The sequence below is a fragment of the Hemicordylus capensis genome, chromosome 4 (genome assembly GCF_027244095.1).
Source record: "Hemicordylus capensis ecotype Gifberg chromosome 4, rHemCap1.1.pri, whole genome shotgun sequence".
NCBI classification, from domain to species: Eukaryota; Metazoa; Chordata; class Lepidosauria; order Squamata; family Cordylidae; genus Hemicordylus; species Hemicordylus capensis.
In genome coordinates, this window is record NC_069660.1 from 83700517 (window position 1) to 83718616 (window position 18100).

Here is an 18100-nt window from a genome sequence, read left to right on the forward strand (position 1 = left end):
GTGCTTGAACTCTGTGGGGAATTTGTAGGTACTTAATATTTAGCACTGTCGCCACTTACTTGTGTTCACACTAAAAGAGCCTGGCTTTGAAGGGCATCTGAGAAACCTGGGGTAACTGGCTCAAAGCCATGAGTTAACTTTATTATTCATCTGAAAATTTGGCAGCTTGTCATTCGGGTGTCACCAAACTTGCAAGCTCTTTTTCTGGACACTTGCAGGACTGTGTGAGGGCCAGGGTTGGACTAGAGGTTTGCAAGCTTCAGTACCATGTGACAGGATAACTTGGGCCTGGAATTCCTTCCAACAGAGTTGAACTCCAGAACAGCTTTGAGCATTATTAAAATAGCTGACAAGCAAATGTATGAGTGCTTTGTGCTTCTGCTTTTTATGCTTCTAGTGTAATATCTGAATGTGCGCATGTGCCTGCACATTTGTGCATGCGTATGTATACAACTTGCTCAACTTTCCTGTGAGATTTCCCTTTAGATAATTAAGAACACAAAACAAGACTGATGCACTCAATCATCCACTTTGTAGCACTTCTGTTAATCTGCTCTATGCATTTTATTCTGAGCTAGGTATAAAATTGGTGGAGGGAGCCTGGTGTTTTCTTGGATTTGTTATTTGGAGAGCAGCAAAGATGAGGTGTGGGGAATATAGCTCATATTTCAAATGCATGTGATTGGGGCATAGAAGAGGACAATTAGATCTGTGCTGAAGAATTGTTTGATTGTTCTGCCTCAAAATACTAGAGGAACAGTACTGTATATTTATGAGGGCAACCTTTTGTGTGAACACTCTATCAATCTCTTCTGTTACAGACAGTGCAGGTTCCTATTTACTCTGAGCAGGAGTATCAGATGTACCTTCATGATGATGCCTGGACCAAAGCTGAAACAGACCACCTGTTTGACTTGTCACGTCGATTTGACCTCCGTTTTGTAGTCATTCATGACCGCTATGACCACCAGCAGTTCAAGGTGAGTGTATGTCTGCCAGTATCTTCAATACATAAATTGCCCTTTGCCAGTTTGAATAATTCTTAGTTCTGGTTTAAGGAACAGCTTCTTCTATTTGACAAATGGTAATCCTGTAGAAGAGACAAATACTGAACATGGAATCGCTCAGTCTGGTTAGGAACTTTTACTGTCTTTTTTCTCTAGTTCTGTTACTGAAGTTCTGTATGAATTTTTTCCCCAGCAGCACCTGAATGGGGCAAGAGAGATTTATAATGACAAGGGAAGCAAGTTGGATAAATCTCTGAAACACCTCTATAGGTGGGCATAGTATGAATACCCTCCTTCTTGGGGGCTCAAAGAACCTTCAGGACCTGACAAGATACAACAACTGCTTTCCAGTCTCATTTGCCTGATCCATAATCCTTGGCATCAGGTAAATGAGTCTGGAAAACATTTGCTTCATCTTGTGCCGCTTTGCTAGACAAAATCTGATGAGTTTGGCAAATATGGAGTACAAGCTAATGAAGGCTACCAAGCATTGCTCACACTTTATTGTTCTCAGACCAGTAGGAGAGAAATTAGGTGGTATGGGGAAATGGTTTGGGGGCCTACAGCTGGGCAGGTAATGGGGTAGAGACTGAGTACATGGAGAGTCTTTGTAAAGACTCGCATAGAATTTGCATAGAAGCAAGGGGTGTGTATCAAAGGATTTTGGAGAAGAACTCGCAGCTATATAGTTACAGAAGCCAGGCACATCCTTCTCCTTGTTTATTGGGGCATAAAGTTTGTAAGTTTTCAAGTTTCTCCTAATGAAGGCTAGAAACTTCCTAAGATAACCTTTGAACTATAAGGAATCTGAATAATTCAACTGCTACTAGAATGTAAGCATTCATCTTGTTAATGTGTCTATAATATGCAGGTTATTTAATTATTACATTTATATTCTCCCCTTCCTGCAAGTAACTAAAGTGGTACAAGCAAGGGAAGGGAGTCCCCTTGTTTGATTTGTTGAAAGCAACTTAACTCTCCCTATAGTATTAAAGATAATCTCACACTATGGATATCACTTGCCCAGTTGGAGAGGGGCTGTGGGCTTTAATTCCTCCCTGACTTCTTCACTAGCTGTGCGTGTTAGTGGTGCGCATGGAACCGTGGAACTGCGGTTCGATGCTGGGGTGTGTGTGGCTCTTTAAGGGCGGGGGAGGGTGCACTTACCCTCCTGCCGCTCCCTCCCGCCTCCGCTGGCACTCTGTTTCTTTCCAAAATCCATGGGGCAGCAGCGCACCTCCCTGTCGCCCCTTCCCCCGTTGTTGCCTGGAAATGCCGAAGTATCGCCTGCGCGTGCGCTTGCTGTTGCACACATGACATGCGCACGCAATGTGTGGTGGGCACGGTGGCAGGCACACGCGCAGGTGATACTTCCACATTTCTGGGCAACAACAGGGGAAGGGGCGGCAGGGAGGTACACTGCCTCCCCATGGATTTTGGAAAGAACTGGAGTGCTGGCAGAGAAAAAGCGGTGGGAGGGGTAAGTGCACCCTCCCCCGCCCTTAAAGAGCCACCCCCCCACCCGGTGTCGAACCGGCGGAATGGTTTGGAGGCCCATAAAGGACCTCTGGACCGGTTCCGTGCACATCCCTAGTGGGTGGGTGTCAACGTGCTGCAGGACAATGGACCTCAGATTTATTTTTGGGACCTGAACTGCTTGTTGACCCTGACTGAATTTCTGTTTGACAGCCGGTTGTAGTTTACTATGTTTTGTGGAAATATCCCAGTTGCGGTCAAAAATCCCTTGGCATTCTCTTGTGGATCCTAGCAGTGTCTCCAAAGAGGTCTGGGTTTCCTAAGTATTGGTTCACTGTGGGCTTTAGGACATTGGCTGCTCGAGACTGGTGTTGTTTGCAGTCTCACTTTAGGCCAGTGTCTGTCTGTCTGTCTGTCTATCTATTTGTCAATCATATTTTTATACCACCTGATATGTACATCTCTAGGTGGTGTACAAAATTTAAAATATTTAAAAGTCACATTAAAATACATGACAATAAAAGCAATAAAATAAAATAGTTATTAAAACAAGTTTTTAAAATTATTAAAAATTTGTTCTAAAGCCTGCGAAAACAGGAGAGTCTTGAGGTTCTTCCTGAAAACAAACAGAAGAAGATGCTCTTCTTTCAGTAGGGAGCATTTTCCAAAGCCCTGTAGCTTGTACAGACATTTGTAAGTGTTGTCTGTTAATTTAAAAATGTGACTGTAACACAGGAGTGTGGTATACACAATTATTCTATCCACTCAGCAATCCTGTGAGGTAAGTTAGTCTGAGAGATAGTAACTGGTAGAAGGCCACTCATTGAGCTTTATGGTTGAATGGAGATTTGAACCCAGATCTTCCCAGTCCTAATCCAACATTTTTACTACCACATTGTGTTTTGGTGAGATAAGACCTCAGGATATGCGCTTCTGTCTTTTGTTCTGATTGCTGAACTATCAGCAACAAGGTCTATGTGTAGCTGGGTCTCATTATTCTGTGGTGATTGTTCCTGTGGTAGATTTTTATTTATCAGTGAGGGTTTTGGACATCTGCCAAATATTTTTATGGTCCTTGGTCCAGTTCTTTTCCTCACAGTGTTCAATTTCTCCTTTCCCATTTATACCCTTGTTCTCGCCTTAGAAACGGTCAGTAGAAGACCTAAAGGAGCGCTACTATTACATCTGTGCCAAACTGGCCAACGTTCGTGCTGTCCCAGGCACTGACTTGAAAATCCCTGTCTTTGATGCCGGCCATGAAAGGCGTCGGAAGGAACAGTTGGAAAGGCTATATAACCGGACACCAGAACAGGTAATATCAGGGAATGTTAGAAGGCAGCCAGACCTCAGATTGCTTTGTAGTGGGTCTATGTTTCTATGCAAACCACTTGGAGAACTTTTGTTGAAAAGCAGTATATAAATATTTGTTGTAGTAGTAGTTTGTAGATTTCTAAAGATAGTTGATCATATTTTGGTGTTCTTTGATATCCTTTGGGGCAGTTAAGATTGCCTTAAAAATAATTATATTTTGTGGGGTGCATCTTGCATCTCCTCAGGACAGTTGATTAAATAATGAGCCTGTATGCATTAATTGAGCGGTGTGACTAATGAAATAATTAATGGAACACAGAGTGTGACATGAACAAGAGAGACAGTAGAGGAAGAAGAGGACAGTGGAGTGGAGGCAGGATAATAGGAGAAGACCATGCATTTGTTCATGTCTAAGTACTTAAGTTTAGTTACAGTAGGGTTAAGGTATATGTGCTTTGTGGAACAGGTGGATTTTAAGGAGGGATGTGAAGAAAGTAAGAGAATTGGAATCATGCAGGAGGTGATCTGAGAAGGAGTTCCGGAGATAAGAGGCCTCAAGGGAGAAAAGGCAGGGTTGTTAGGGAGAGCAGGAGACCTTAGGATAGTTGAAGGTGGTGGAGCTGGAGGAGTGAAAACTGTGGGCAGGAATATAAAGGGATATGACCAGTGGGTGGGGAGAGCGAGGGTGTGAGAGAGAGCTGAGCTGAGGAGTAGGGATGTGCACGGAACCGCGGAGCTCTGGTCCGGCGCTGGTGGGGGTAGCTCTTTAAGGGCGGAGGAGGGTGTACTTACCCTTCCCGCCACTTTCCCCCCTGCTGGCGCTCCGTTAAGTTCCCCAGATCCATAGGGCGGCAGCATACCTCCCTGCCGCCCCTTCCCCCGTTGTTGGCTGGAAATAAGCAAGTAACGTGTGCGTATGTGCCCGCTGCCACCTGTGTGTGCCTGCTGCGCATGTCGCACCCGCTGCTCACGTCACATGTCATGCACGCACGTCACACATGCAACATCCACGCGTGGCGTGCGATGTGCACAGTGGGTGCAGGGCAGCGGGCACACATGTTACTTGCTTATTTCCAGCCAACAACAAGGGAAGGGGCGGCAGGGAGGTACGCTGCCGCCCCATGGATTTGGGGAACTTAACGGAGCGCCAGTGGGGGAAAAGAGGCGGGAGGGGTAAGTGCACCCTCTATCCCCACCGGCGTCGTACCGGAGCTCCGCGGTTCCATGCACATCCCTACTGAGGAGGGCTCTGAAGGTAGCAATGAGACAGAGAGAAATGATTTTGGCAGCAGATTGCTGGGTGGATCTGAGGGAGCTGAGGAGTTTCCACAGAAGACCAGAGTGGATAAGGTTGCAGTAATTAAGGCAAGAGATTACCATGGTGTGAACTAGAGTTTTTACAGAGATGATAGGAAGGAAGGGTGAGCCAATGTCCTGATTCAACAACAGAGTGGATATGGGAAATAAAGGAGAGTGAGGAGTCAAAGTTAAAACCAAGACTTTGAGCCTGTTCATCACGGTGCATGGTGATATTGTTAGTGGACAACAAGAGAGGGTGAGGATTGGGATTGGGAAGAAAGATGAGAGGTTCTGTCTTGCACATACTGGTAGGGATGTGCAGAACCCAGTTTGATTCGAATCAGGCCGGTTCAACCGATTCAAAATCGAACTGGACTGGCCCCCCGCAAGGGGTGCTAGTCCGAGTTCAAACTGAACCAACCCCAGTTCGAATGGAACCTTTTCAGCGGTTCGAGGGGTGTGCTTGTAAAGGGGAATCTGGTGAGGGTTCCCCTTTACAAGCAAAGGGAAACCCTGCCTTTAAAATTCTTCTAATGGCAGCCGGGGTGGGCGCAGCAAGTGGGTACCTTACCATGGGTGGCAGCTTCCATGGGTGGTGGCAGCTCCTCTAAATGCCGGACCAGGTTCAGTTCTCCCAGCAGCGTAGCCTGATTCTGGTCTCCATGTGTGCACGGAGGCCATTTGCATGACCTCCACACATGCACGGAGGCCGGAAGCGGTCCACGCTGCTGGGAGTGCCGGACCTGGTCCAGAGTTTAGAGGTGCCACCAGTGCCAGCGGTAAGTTGCCCTCTTGCTGCTGCCATTAGAAGTATTTTAAAGGCAGGGTTCCCTTTACAAGCATATCCCTTGAATAGTTTCAACCGTAGAACCAAACTGGGGGCTGGTTTGGCTTGAACCGGCTCATGGACTGATGATCCAATTTAAAATTCGGTTTGAATTTGAACTGAACCACCGGAATCGATTCCTCACACATCTCTATATACTGGCAGATCTCCAGAGCATTGGTCCGAGAATACAGCAGAAGCTAGGTCCTTGTAGCTAGAGGCTTCCTGAGCAACAGAGCCCAGGGGTGAGGAATGGGGAATGATTTTCTCTGCTCTCCTGTGCCTCCATAAGTGCTCTTTGCCTGCCAGAAATATGTCCCTGTGAGATGTGTGATCCCCAGGGATGTATTTTTGGAGGCAGGGGGGATAAGTGAAAATAGCTTCCCCTGTACATGAGCTCTGCTGTTTGGGAATATATGTAATAGTAGGAAGCCTCTGGCTGGATTAAGAGCAGCTTCTCTTGGCAAGGATACAGTTCCTGTTACCTCCCTGGACCACTGCTCTAGGTGAGTTTGAGATTGTGATGAAACATCTCAGCAGAAATGTTGGAGAGTTTAAGGTATGAGTCAGAGAGGGACATCATTGCTGTACAAGTTTTACTGAAAGTGGTTAGATCGGAGGAAATCACCCAGGGACAGTGTGGCCCTGGGTGATCATCCAAGATAGCAGATGATCAGGGCTGAGAACAGATCCCTGAGGGGATCCTAAGAGAGCGGGAAAGCCAAGCAAGATAGAGAGATTGAGGAAAATGGAGAGCAAGAAGGATGAAGACTGAATAGAGACAGCAAGGAGAGCATTAGTGATTTGTGTGAGGGCAGTTTCAGTGGAGTGCAGTCGTCAGTGGGAGCCAGATTGGAGGGGATCCAGAGCCAAGTTAGGTGTCAGCAGCAGCACCTGGAGTTTGGAAGGGAAAGGTAGTAAGGAGACTGGGTAGTAGCTGGAGAGGGAGGATCCATCAAGGAATAGTTTGGTGCTTAAAAAATAGATCCAAGAAGAATGTTTGACTGCAGATGGTAAGCAGCCACATCATTGATGATGTGGTGGAGAAGAGGTCATCACTTTTTTATGGGGAATACTCTGATCTGCGTGTAATGTATTTGGATTTGGCGGTGGTGATACCTGTGGCAGCAATTGGCAGAGCTGGTATGAGGTGGGGGATATTTGCAAACATTGTACAGATTGCTGAGGAAACAAAAATTTGTTTCACTGTCAACAAAGTGAAAGGTCAGCTTGACTGGGGAAAACATAAAAGGCCCAAGGGGCAAGAGGAATTGTGAGGGTAGGTAGGAGAGTCAGGAAAGTTCAGTGGGAAGAGGAGTCAAGAGGCAGGATGGCAGAAGGAAAAGGCAGGAATAAAAAAATGGAGGTCGTGCACACAACCACACTCACCAGCGGTGAGGAGGGCTGCGGGGGAGGCAGGCTGCTGACTGCCTTCCTGCACGCAGTCTCCCTCCTCATTTTGCTCAGAGCGGCACACGAGCGGTGCTGTTGTGAGTGGCAGAGCAGGGAGCTGGAGGAGGAAGTCCTCTGGCATCCCTCAGCCGAGTGCTCTTGCTGCCCGGCTCTGTATGCATGTGGGCTGCCCTGAACCTGGGGTTAAGGGCTTGCTCGCGCCCTTAAACCCAGGTTAAAGCCTGGAGTAAATTTCTGGGCTTGCGGCCTAGGCAGTGCTGGGATTGGGCTCAACTCTGGCAGTGCACATGGGCAGCCAAGCCTAGGCTGGGCTGCCCATGTGAATAGCCCCATTGTGTGCTGTAGACATGAAGCTTAAGAAAGTTGGCCTGTGGAGAACCCTCGAAACCGACTCAATAGCTTTACCTTTACCCAAAGGTTTCATAGAAGAGGAAACTCTGCCAGGTGGTTTGCCTCTGTAGAACTATGTGCCCTTGGCTCATGGAAGATTATATGGCAGGTTAAACAGGAGAGAAGCACAACTGTTGCCTCTAGGTGGCTCCCTTATACTACTTTACCACTCGTGCTTACTGATTATCATGCCTCTTTTTCATCGGTAGGTGGCAGAAGAAGAATATCTAATCCAGGAGTTGCGGAAAATTGAAGCCAGGAAGAAAGAGAGGGAGAAGCGAACACAAGACTTGCAGAAACTCATTACGGCTGCAGATACAACCACTGAACAAAGGCGTGCAGAGCGCAAAGCACCGAAGAAGAAGCTGCCACAGAAGAAAGAGACTGAGAAACCTGTAAACATCCTGTGCCATGTCCTCATGCCCTTGCCCTTTGTTACAGGACCACTTTGCCCCTTCCGTAGCCAGAATTTGTCTGTCAGGGCCTGGGGCAGAGGATGAGGGTGGTGTACTGGCCCTTGCTTCTTCTCTGATCTGGTATACTGCTTTTTTAGAACCTGCTATCTTTTGGGACAGGGGAGTACTTGAATTTCAGTCCTATTGGAGTCCTGGCTACCTGGAGGTGATCAGGATTAAGCTGGAAGGAAGTGAATTGCTACACTGGGGTAGGAGACAAGGTGGACTTGCATACACCCATGCTTTCCTGTGCTTTTCTGAAGGTTGCAGATGGTAGGAGGGGCAGACAAATAAGGAGTAGCTTTGGCCTTGCCAAGCTTGCCTCTGTGCTTATTTCTGAATAGGATACTCTTCAGTGGCTCTGTGAAATGGGACTACAGTGGAATGCACAGGTCATGGGGTGGGTGGGGAGGACAACAGCGTGGCTTAAGAGTGAGTAGTGTGATATTTAAATTCTAGATTCCAATTTGAGAATGGCCGCATGCAGTTTCTGGAAAAGATGAATAAGGAGGGAGCCACGGGACATCATATTCGTTGTTCTGCACCAGTTTGTGTGCCCAGTGCTGGCTGCCTTGAGGAAAGGCAGCTCTGCAGATGGGGGCTGGGCTGTCCCCAAGGACCCAGGGCCTGTGGTTTCAGTTTCCCCTGGCCTCTTTGTCATCAGTGCCTTGCCAGCCAGATGTTCCATGCCACTAGGATGTGGGATCAAATAGCCCTTCAGAATGCCCGAGGCATGTTTGCTTGCCTCCCCCAGCATTGCCTGGGGGCCCTGATGTCTTCGAGTTGGTAAGCACCTCAGGGCTCCTGAAGGCGGCTTTTGTTGCTGCACGAGTGCTGTTTCAACCATGACAGAGTCCATTAGGAGTCAATTACCAACTGTAGCAGGGAAACGTGTTTTTTTTTTTTTTTAATTGCATTTTAACTAAGAATTTGAATCGAGGGCTGTATCAGCATCATCTCAACAAAGGGAAGTCATTTACCAAAGAGTCAATTGAGGTTGAAGCATTTACAGCTCATGCTGGTGTGTGAGGGATATCAACATGTTTAATTGCTCTGATGTGAGGGGAACACAGAGTGCTGGAATGTGGGAAGGAGTTAGTGTGTTTTCACGGGGGGGGGGGCCTAGGCAGAAGGTTGTCGAAGGAAGGTGGCAAGAGGGCAGCCCCAAACCTCTGTGAGGTTCTCTTGAATGGAGTGAAATGGATTCTTCTATGGAACTTCAGTTGTAGCTGCCAGTGCTGTACTCTGTGGAGGAGTCTGTAGATCCCAGCAACCATTGCTGCGATGAATCTAATAGCTATAGAGTTGATCTGTATCCTTCAAATAGTGCATCCTTCTGCCTTTGGCAGCAAGCATCGTAGGTATTAGGTTCAGTTTATTGACTAGTAATAAAGCTTGTAATAAAGGTTCTTTAACATATGCAACCCATTGGTATGGGCCAAGTGGCAAAAATGGAATTATCATCCTTTTAACTGCTTTTCACTGTCCTGATGAGAACAGAGGAACTTGTTTGTTGTAATTTACACAGGCTGCTTGGGGAGAGAGTGAGGCTTTCCTTTGTTTGCTGCATGGAAAACCAAACCAGATGTCCAACAGGATAGGGCTTGGCAAAGCACAAGTAACAGAGTATGGTACTGAGTGACTGAAGGGAATTATCTTCTTAGTACTATTTCAGTGATTATTGTATTTTGCCTTGCTGGATCCTTGGGTTCATGGAATACGTTAATTGTCTCATGTATGGTCCACAGTATATCCCTTTATAAGCTTGACCTTTCTGTGCGGGAAAGCACACCTTTTGTTTGTTTCTGGTGATGGTATCTGATAAGAACAATAAGGATATTAATGCTGAGGTGCTGGTGTCAATTTTCCCTTTTGAGAAGCATTTATGGAGGATCCAGTTCAGCCTCATCTTGTGACTTCTAGTGAGCTCCATTAACTCCCCTGGGTTTCTGTAGCACAATTTTAACTCGACAAGACCCACGGTATTTGGCTGCTTTTCTGCCCTTAATACTGCTGAGGAGCAGTTTCAAAGAAAGAAAATGAGAAAGACACTTTCCAAAACAGAAAATCACCCAGTTCGTTTAGGTGAATGAGTTAATCGGCCCACGGAAATGAATGGTACAGTGTTTTCCTTTTTGTATTTTTGAGAGTGGTGGGGAAACAACTGGGGTCGCCAGCAGACATAACCCCGCTCCCCCAAATTGCCATATATCATAGGTGAGGGGTGTGATTCCCCATGCTAGATTCTATTGCCAATGAACATCCCACATTCTGTGAGCAGAAAACCATTCTACAAAGTCCCAAATTTGCATGATGCTGATAGGGAAATTTTGCAGTTTGGGCAGAGGCTAAAAGTGGAAAGAAAGCAAGAGTGCTGTGCAGCAAGACTAGTAGGGCACAGGTGGCCCACCACAGAAAGCTCTTCCTGCCTTTAGCATACTAGCATGTTTATTATGGAAATTGGTCTACCACAGTTTGCAAATACTATGATAAGAATGAATTTAGTGCTGTAGCTAATAACACTGGGGTCTTTTTTTAACCTACCACTTATTTTAAATCAGTGCAAAATATCAATGCAAAACATTCTACACAAGAGATTAACTACTTCTGTCTTTCTGAACAGAAGCAGTTGTATCTTCTGCAACCACTACCTGATGTTCTTTGTTATGTGCTGGAGACCTGGAATTCAGTTTGAAGAGGGAGAGAGAGAGAAGAATCTGCAATAGATGGGATTTCTCCTGTTCAGTTTTTCCCCTGTGCAAATTCTTGTAAAGTTACAGCTTAATTGTCCAAGAATTTATAGTATTGAAACATTTGTGAATCTGCATTGTTTAAACAGCAGATAAATGATATTCTTAGCTTGTAATGGGGAAATATTTGGCTAGAAGGGAAGAACATTATTCCAAGTGAAAAATGTAAGGGACTATGAGATGGGTAGATTTCCCCTCAGCTTGAAGTGCATACAGGGAGCAAATTAGTAGAACAGAAACAGTAAAGTCATTAAATAGAAATGGCACAAACATTAAATAGTTAAGGGAGGATGATACAGCAATAGATTCTGGTGTACTTTACTGTAGGTGCAAATGTATTGAGGGCCACCTATGGCACAGTCGGGAAATGACTTGACTAGCAAGCCAGAGTTTGCCAGTTCGAATCCCCGCTGGTACAGTATGTTTCCCAAACTATGGGAAACACCTATATTGGGGAGCAGTGATATAGGAAGATACTGAAAGGCATCATCTCCTACTGCGTGGGAGATGGCAATGGTAAACCGCTCCTGTATTCTACCAAAGACAACCACAGGGCTTTGTGTTTATTGACTGTTTGCCAGGGAAACTGTGAAAATATGCAGTCATGGAAGCTAAAAGGTTTTTATTAATGAAAGCTGAGATTGTTTAAAAAAAACAACAACAACCCAACAGTTTTGCATTAGACTCCAAAGTGTGTACACATTGAGACTATGCAGAGTTTAAAAACCTGCTCTGGATTTAGTTATTCAAGGACTGGTTGTATTAGTCAGGAGCACAGTGCCATGGAGCTGGGGGCCCGAAGGTCAAACCCTTCATGTGATAGCAGTCCTACCACTGAGGCACCAAGGTAAAAGGATTGAGGCCAAAAGACACTAAAACAGGGACCAAAGCAAACAGAGTTGGTTTTCAACCTGTGAGCAAATCAGTGTAATGGCTGACATTGTGTAAAATGATGCATGAAAATAGCTTTTTCTGTAGAGAAGATGGAATCTACTGTGAAGTGATTGGATTAAGCAAAGATGTTGGAGTTAAGCAAGGGTTTGGAGTCCTGGCAGTCAGAATGTCAGCATGCTTGTAGTCCTGGTTAGGATGTGGCCCCATGGATTTTAGCCTAGTAGGGTCATGGGAAAGGCTGCTGTTAGGGTAGACTAGGTTGAAATACCTTGAATATGCCAATACATGACACATGCCAATACATCATCTTGTCCAGTACCTGCCTGATGCTAGCTAGTTTTGAGCACTTAAGAGGAAAAGTACAAGAGCACTGTGCAGGGCATGACTAAAGCATTCCAATCCATATTGATGCTTGTAAGAGTGGAAGGGTGTGTGTTTGCAGTGTGATTAGGTATCCTGGCCTTTGATTCATACTTATTGGCGTCAACTTATTGCGACTCCTGTGCATTCAATCTTACCTAGAGGAGAGCTGGTCTTGTGGCAGCAAGCATGACTTGTCCCCTTAGCTAAGCAGGGCCTGCCCTGGTTGCATGTGAATGGGAGACTTGATGTGTGAGCAGTACTGTAAGATATTCCTCTTAGGGGATGGAGCCCGCTCTGGGAAGAGCAGAAGGTTCCAAGTTCCCTCCCTGGTATCTCCAAGATAGGGCTGAGAGAGACTCCCGCCTGCAGCCTTGGAGAAGCTGCTGCCAGTCTGTAGACAATACTGAGCTAGATGGACCAAGGGTCTGACTCAGTATATGGCAGCTTCCTATGTTCCTTACAGGCACATCCAAAGGAAGCTAAGACTGCAGTCCTCTGTATGCCACCTACTTTAGAAGTAAGTTCCACTGATCTCTGTGTGGCTTACTTCTGAGTAAATATACATAGAGTCCAGCTGTAAGAGTTATACTTTTGTTAGCCTTTCTTTGGCTAACATTCTGTCCATTGGATCGCTTTTGTTCTCTCACACTGTACTCCCCCCACCCCTACCTTCTTGAGGTGAAGTGACCAGTATCTGTACAATACTTGGTGGATGGCTAGTAGCAATAGCTAGTTCAGACCCAAATAAAAGTATAGGTGTAGTTGGGGCTATTTTGTTTCCGTGTGCCTCACTGTGAATAATCAGGGCTTCATCTGTCTGGTCCCTTAATGTTATGAGACTCTTCAGTAATACTCCAGTATTTGCTTTAGTTGCACTTTTCCTGAATATTTTTTAATGGGTGCGGTGTTATTGGGATAAAAAGGTTTCTAATAACAAATGTTGTCAAAATGTACCAAAGCCACCTTTGTGCAGTTTGGCTTGAACTGGAAAGTGGATAATAAGCACTCTTAAGTCCATAGTTTGACTCAGCCCTGCTTAACGGCTCCATGCTGTTGTTGTGCTAAGTAGGGGCTTCTGTTGGCTTTCCTGGTTCAGACATGTCTTTCTGGCAGGTGGCTCTCTGTCAGGATGTGGTCCTTCTCTTTTTTGGGTTGTCTTTTTATGCTGCCTCTTGCACTTCCTTTATCAATGTATACTGTTTCCTTCTTTTAGGCTGTTCCCGAGACCGCTGGCATCAAGTTTCCAGATTTCAAGTCTGCAGGTGTCACGCTGCGGAGTCAGAGGGTAGGCCACTGTGTTGGTTCTTGGGGACTTGTGTGGATGCTTTTTTAATTTTCACTTCCTTCTCCTATTATTATTATTATTATTACATTTATATCCCGCTCTTCCTCCCTGCTCTTTCTTGCTTACATTAATTAGAAATATTTATTAAGGATTCAGCGGTGGCTATATGCAGTGTGTCTCATCTGCAGTAATAATGTGGGCTCTACCTTGTTTCTGAAATGCTAGCCATGTGTTTGCTCTGGAAGCCCACTAGAGCTGCTAGTTACACCTGCTTGAACCTGCCTCTGTGCTCTTATGCTTCCTTCCATCTGCAGTGGGAAACAGATAGTGAGGTGGTTCCACTTGTACCTGATTGATGTCCTCATATAGTTTGGCTAATACGGCGGTGGGGGGAATCTAATAATAGGTTGCAGAGTTCCATCTGGATTTTGTAACATTTGTGATGCGTCATAGCACAATAACACAATTGCTTGGGCGAACAAGTTGTTAGAACAAACAACGCAGCTGATTGCCCTTTGTGACTTTTATTTCTTAAAAGGCATTTTAATATTACAGTATTACTACTACTAACTTGGCAAATCACTTTCTGTTTCCCCCTTTCCCTTAACTCTCTTTTTCTTCTTGCTATTTAAATTGTTCTTTCCAGGCAGATATATAAGATGTTGCTTCAGGGACATTGGAGTGAGGGGAAGGAATTGTTATTCTCAGATGAATAAAATCCTAAACTCGGATCCAGAAAACTTGAGTTTGAAGTTCTGGTTCAGCCGTGGAACTTGCCTGAATGGCTTTTGCAAGTCTCTGTCCTTCAGCCTTGGCTCCTTATTAGTAAAATGGGAATAATAGTGGCAGGGAACTTCTGCAGGTGACTGGGGGAATTCCTAGAAAGCACTGATAGTGAAATAAGTCACATTTTGCAGGAAAAGGCATGGGGGGGCTCCAGAGGACCATCTTTAGGAGCTTTTTTTGTAGAGCATGATTGGCTGGAGGAGGGGAGGGCTGCAGTGTCCTTCCTCCATGTTTCAGATCCTTCCTTCATACTTGGGGTCCCATATGCATCAATAAGAGGTATTTTTAATTGCATTGCGAAGGGACATACTTTAAAACTGGAAGTGTCTTTTAATCAAGTAAAAGCAGCAGAGGGGGCCCAGTTCTGATCAGGAATGGGGGAGGTTAGCCCTCTCCTGTTTATCTTCCTGCAGAAAATTGCTCCCGCCGGCAACTGCTATAGGCCTCTGAAACAGGTATTTTCTGAGAAAAGCTGCCTCAGGGGTCTATAACAGCTTTGAGGTGTTGATCTGCAATGAGGAAAATGGCTGTATTGGAAAGGGTTAATCTCCTCACACAGCACTGTCATGATTGGAATTGGGGAGTGGGGTTCCCCAAGGCTGCTTTTAGCCAATTAAGAGAGAGTTCTGGTTTTAAGTATGCATCTTATATGATGCAGTTAGCCTCATGTCTAGTTTGACCCTTAACGTGTGGATTGCTAATAGGTTGTCTTGGGTATGTCTTTGCTATGTGACATGTTTCAAAACCTCTGATAAAATACGAAATGTTACTTAGCTGCAGTTCTTGTTAATATTTAGGAATATTTAATAGATCTGTTACGGTCTGTAAACTAAACAGTGTAATAATGGACAATGACTTTGAACTACTGGATTTGTTGCTCAGCTTAGTTAAGAGCGACAACCAATGTTTGCATTTAGGCATCACATTCCTAATCCTCCAAACCATGGATCCTGGATCAGGAATGAGCCTGTGCCTGCATATTCCTTGCAGGCCCAGCTTAATAGAACAGTTTTTTTCCTGGTTTGATCAAGCCACAGTTTACCACTGCAGTTGAACTGTCAAACTTGCTTTACGAAGGAGACTCTAAACCAGGATCAAACAATAATTTGCAGTCTTCCTTTGGAGGGTTGCCTCAAACTAGTTTGCTGGTTTGGATGTAATGATAAATTATGGTTTGATCAAACAGGACATACTCTTTTAAGTGAGCCTCTGAGTGAAAGAGGAATGGGAATGTGACATTTGAATGCAGCGAATGTGTGGGAGATGGAATATTCTGACAAAACCTCGCACTTTTCTCTTTTATATTCTAGCAAGAGAAGAGAGATTGTCTTATCGGGCTGGTCAGGGTTTAGACTTGTATAGGTCCTAAGCAGTTTACTAAATGAGGCCTTCATTCTGAATTGTCCTTACCATATCTTCTTATTGTTCCTGTTGGATTAGTATATTGTTGATCAGATTTTTGTGTGTGCTTTAAAAAAAAAAAAAGTTGGAGTTGGCTTAATTGCATCAGGATGACCTCTTTCCCAATTCAGCTTGGATTATTTTGATGCAGCTATGAAGCTGTGGGTTGAAAACCCGTCTACCAGTAAAGGCTTCTCCTGTTCTGTATTATCAACCTTTTTTTTAAAAGAGGATTGTCTCACTTGAGCTTTTGTACATGGCCTCCCCCACCCACCCTCTTTCAGAGATCTCGAGGCCCCTGAAAATATGAAGTCTAGTAAATTCCTAGTCTGCTTATTGGTCAATCAAGTCCATTTATTGGAACATGTTGGCCTAGGTATCACAATTGCTTGAGGAAGGGGCTGTGTGAAAGTGGGGCGGTGGGTGGGAACCATGGGAGATGAGAATTTTATTTCTGGTGACTCACTTTAACTTTGAGACCTAGTTCTTATGTCAGAGGTGTCGCATCGCTGTGATTTCTCTATGACTGGATCCCATGCTGCACTCGTAACTTTCAAAGGGTGAAAATGTGGAGTGGGTGGGTTTTGTTGTAAGTTAACGTCAGTGCCACCAGGATCCAGCCATTTCAGCAACTGTGCTTTAGCAATAGTGTATGGAACCTGTCTGTAAGAGTTAAGAGGTCTTATCTACATTTTGGCACTTGCAGAACTTGTAGCCTTGGTCAAGAACTTGTAGCCTTGGTCAAGACTTGTGTGTTATTTCATGAGCTTTCCCAAGTCACTGTGATTCTAAATCCTGGCTGTATTGGGATATTATTTCTGCCAATATGCTCTCCTGTGCCAGCCCCTCCCTCCCCATCTCTATTCCTGATTGACAAGGTTTGGAGATGGTGTGCAGTGTGACATACACAAAGGTGAGTAGACACGGGAGCCCTGGGGAGCAATCGGGAGAGGATTTGTTAACTGCCCGGATTAAGTCCTCTTTCTAAACAGCTTGTTCAGATTCTCTTTTGCTGTTTTTTTGCAATGATGAAGCCTAGGGCAGCTTTGTAGCTAAGATCAACATGTTTTCTGCTTAATAACGAGAAGGGAGAAAGGCTTGCTTGAATATCAGAAAATAGTCAGTGGTCCCCAAGAAAGGCATCTACTTTTTGGGTTAAGGATGACCTTCCAGATTAACAGGTTTTTAAATCTAATAATCATTTTAAAAAATATGTTCTGTAAATAATTTAATGCAGTGCACTCCACTATAGAGATCAGCAAGGTGATTGGTGTATTTCCTATGCAGACTGAGTGTGGTGATCCAGTGCATCTGCTGTTCACCAACAATCCCAGTTAAAGGTGCTTGAACAATGTCAATTGTCTCTTTCTGAACCTTCATAATTTCCTTAACAGAATAATGCAGACTTAAAAAAATTCCATTGTGATCAAATGCTGTAGATTTGTGACTTGGAAAGTGGGGGAAAGTTGTAGCCACTAGCTGTACACAACCAACATACCTTTAACTTTGTAAATGCTTAAAAACAGTAGTTAGAAACCACCACAAAGAGCTGGTATCACTGGAAATTAATAGCTGTCTATCATTGTTAGTGCAAGAGAAAGACCACAGCCTGGCCACTACCTCTGTTCAATTCCTTATAAGGCTGCAACCCCCCCTCAAAGCTTCTTGGCTTCATTCTTCTTGGGAAGAGTGGAAGTAGTTGCCATCTTGAGAATGGCAGTTCTATGTGTCTCCACGATTTTATGTGCCACTTTCAGTGAATTGGGGAAAAAAGAGGCAAAGGTTGCTCATAACCTTCCCCCCCCTTTCCAGAAACAATTAAAAAGCTTTAATATAGCCTTTTCTGATGCTAGTGCAGAGTGAAAGCTCATTCAACTATTTTTCTATGTTTTGGATTTCTCTTATATTTAACCTTAGTTATATGTGATCCCCTCTGTGCTAATATGTTTTGTCAGGGAAATTTTGTTGAAGGGTTCAGTTGCTATCTTATTCTCCTTGGTAAAATGGAGGTAGGTGAAGGATAGTGGTGTCTGTGGGTTCTGATTTGGGGCTCTTGCTCTGAGCGAGAGGCCAGGATTCCAGGCTGCCGAGTCTTTGATAATGAGGCAAAAACATCAGGATGAAAGCAAGTTCTTAGCAACCTCAGAGCCATGGAGCGCACTGGGGGATGCTGTGGAGCAATTGTTTAGTTCACAGCTGGACACCTTCTACCAAGAAAGACTTCCAGCCGGCAGTTTTACTTGTTACCTGCTAACTAGGATCTTGTAGACAAATTGGTGGTCAGACCAATTAAAAAGAAATGGGGGGAGAGGGAGCTTTCATTCCCATTGATTCACACATCCACCCTCACTGGCTTTTAAATATTTACTAGCCAACTGAGCACTTTTTTAGCACTGATTAATGAGGTACAATCCACTGTGGTGCTTTCTTTCTTAGAGTGCAGG

General features: G+C 44.8%; 1 protein-coding gene across 3 annotated transcripts in view; it reads left to right on the forward strand.

The window, feature by feature from the left end:
- The window catches only part of DMAP1 (DNA methyltransferase 1 associated protein 1), a 48278-nt gene that overhangs the window by 5356 nt on the left and 24822 nt on the right, over nucleotides 1–18100 (forward strand). For all 3 annotated transcript variants that reach the window (XM_053247093.1, XM_053247094.1, XM_053247095.1), the window contains exons 5-8: nucleotides 822–980; nucleotides 3628–3795; nucleotides 7932–8117; nucleotides 13398–13469. In XM_053247093.1, the coding sequence (XP_053103068.1) occupies nucleotides 822–980; nucleotides 3628–3795; nucleotides 7932–8117; nucleotides 13398–13469 (585 nt within the window). The remainder of the gene's footprint in view (nucleotides 1–821; nucleotides 981–3627; nucleotides 3796–7931; nucleotides 8118–13397; nucleotides 13470–18100) is intronic.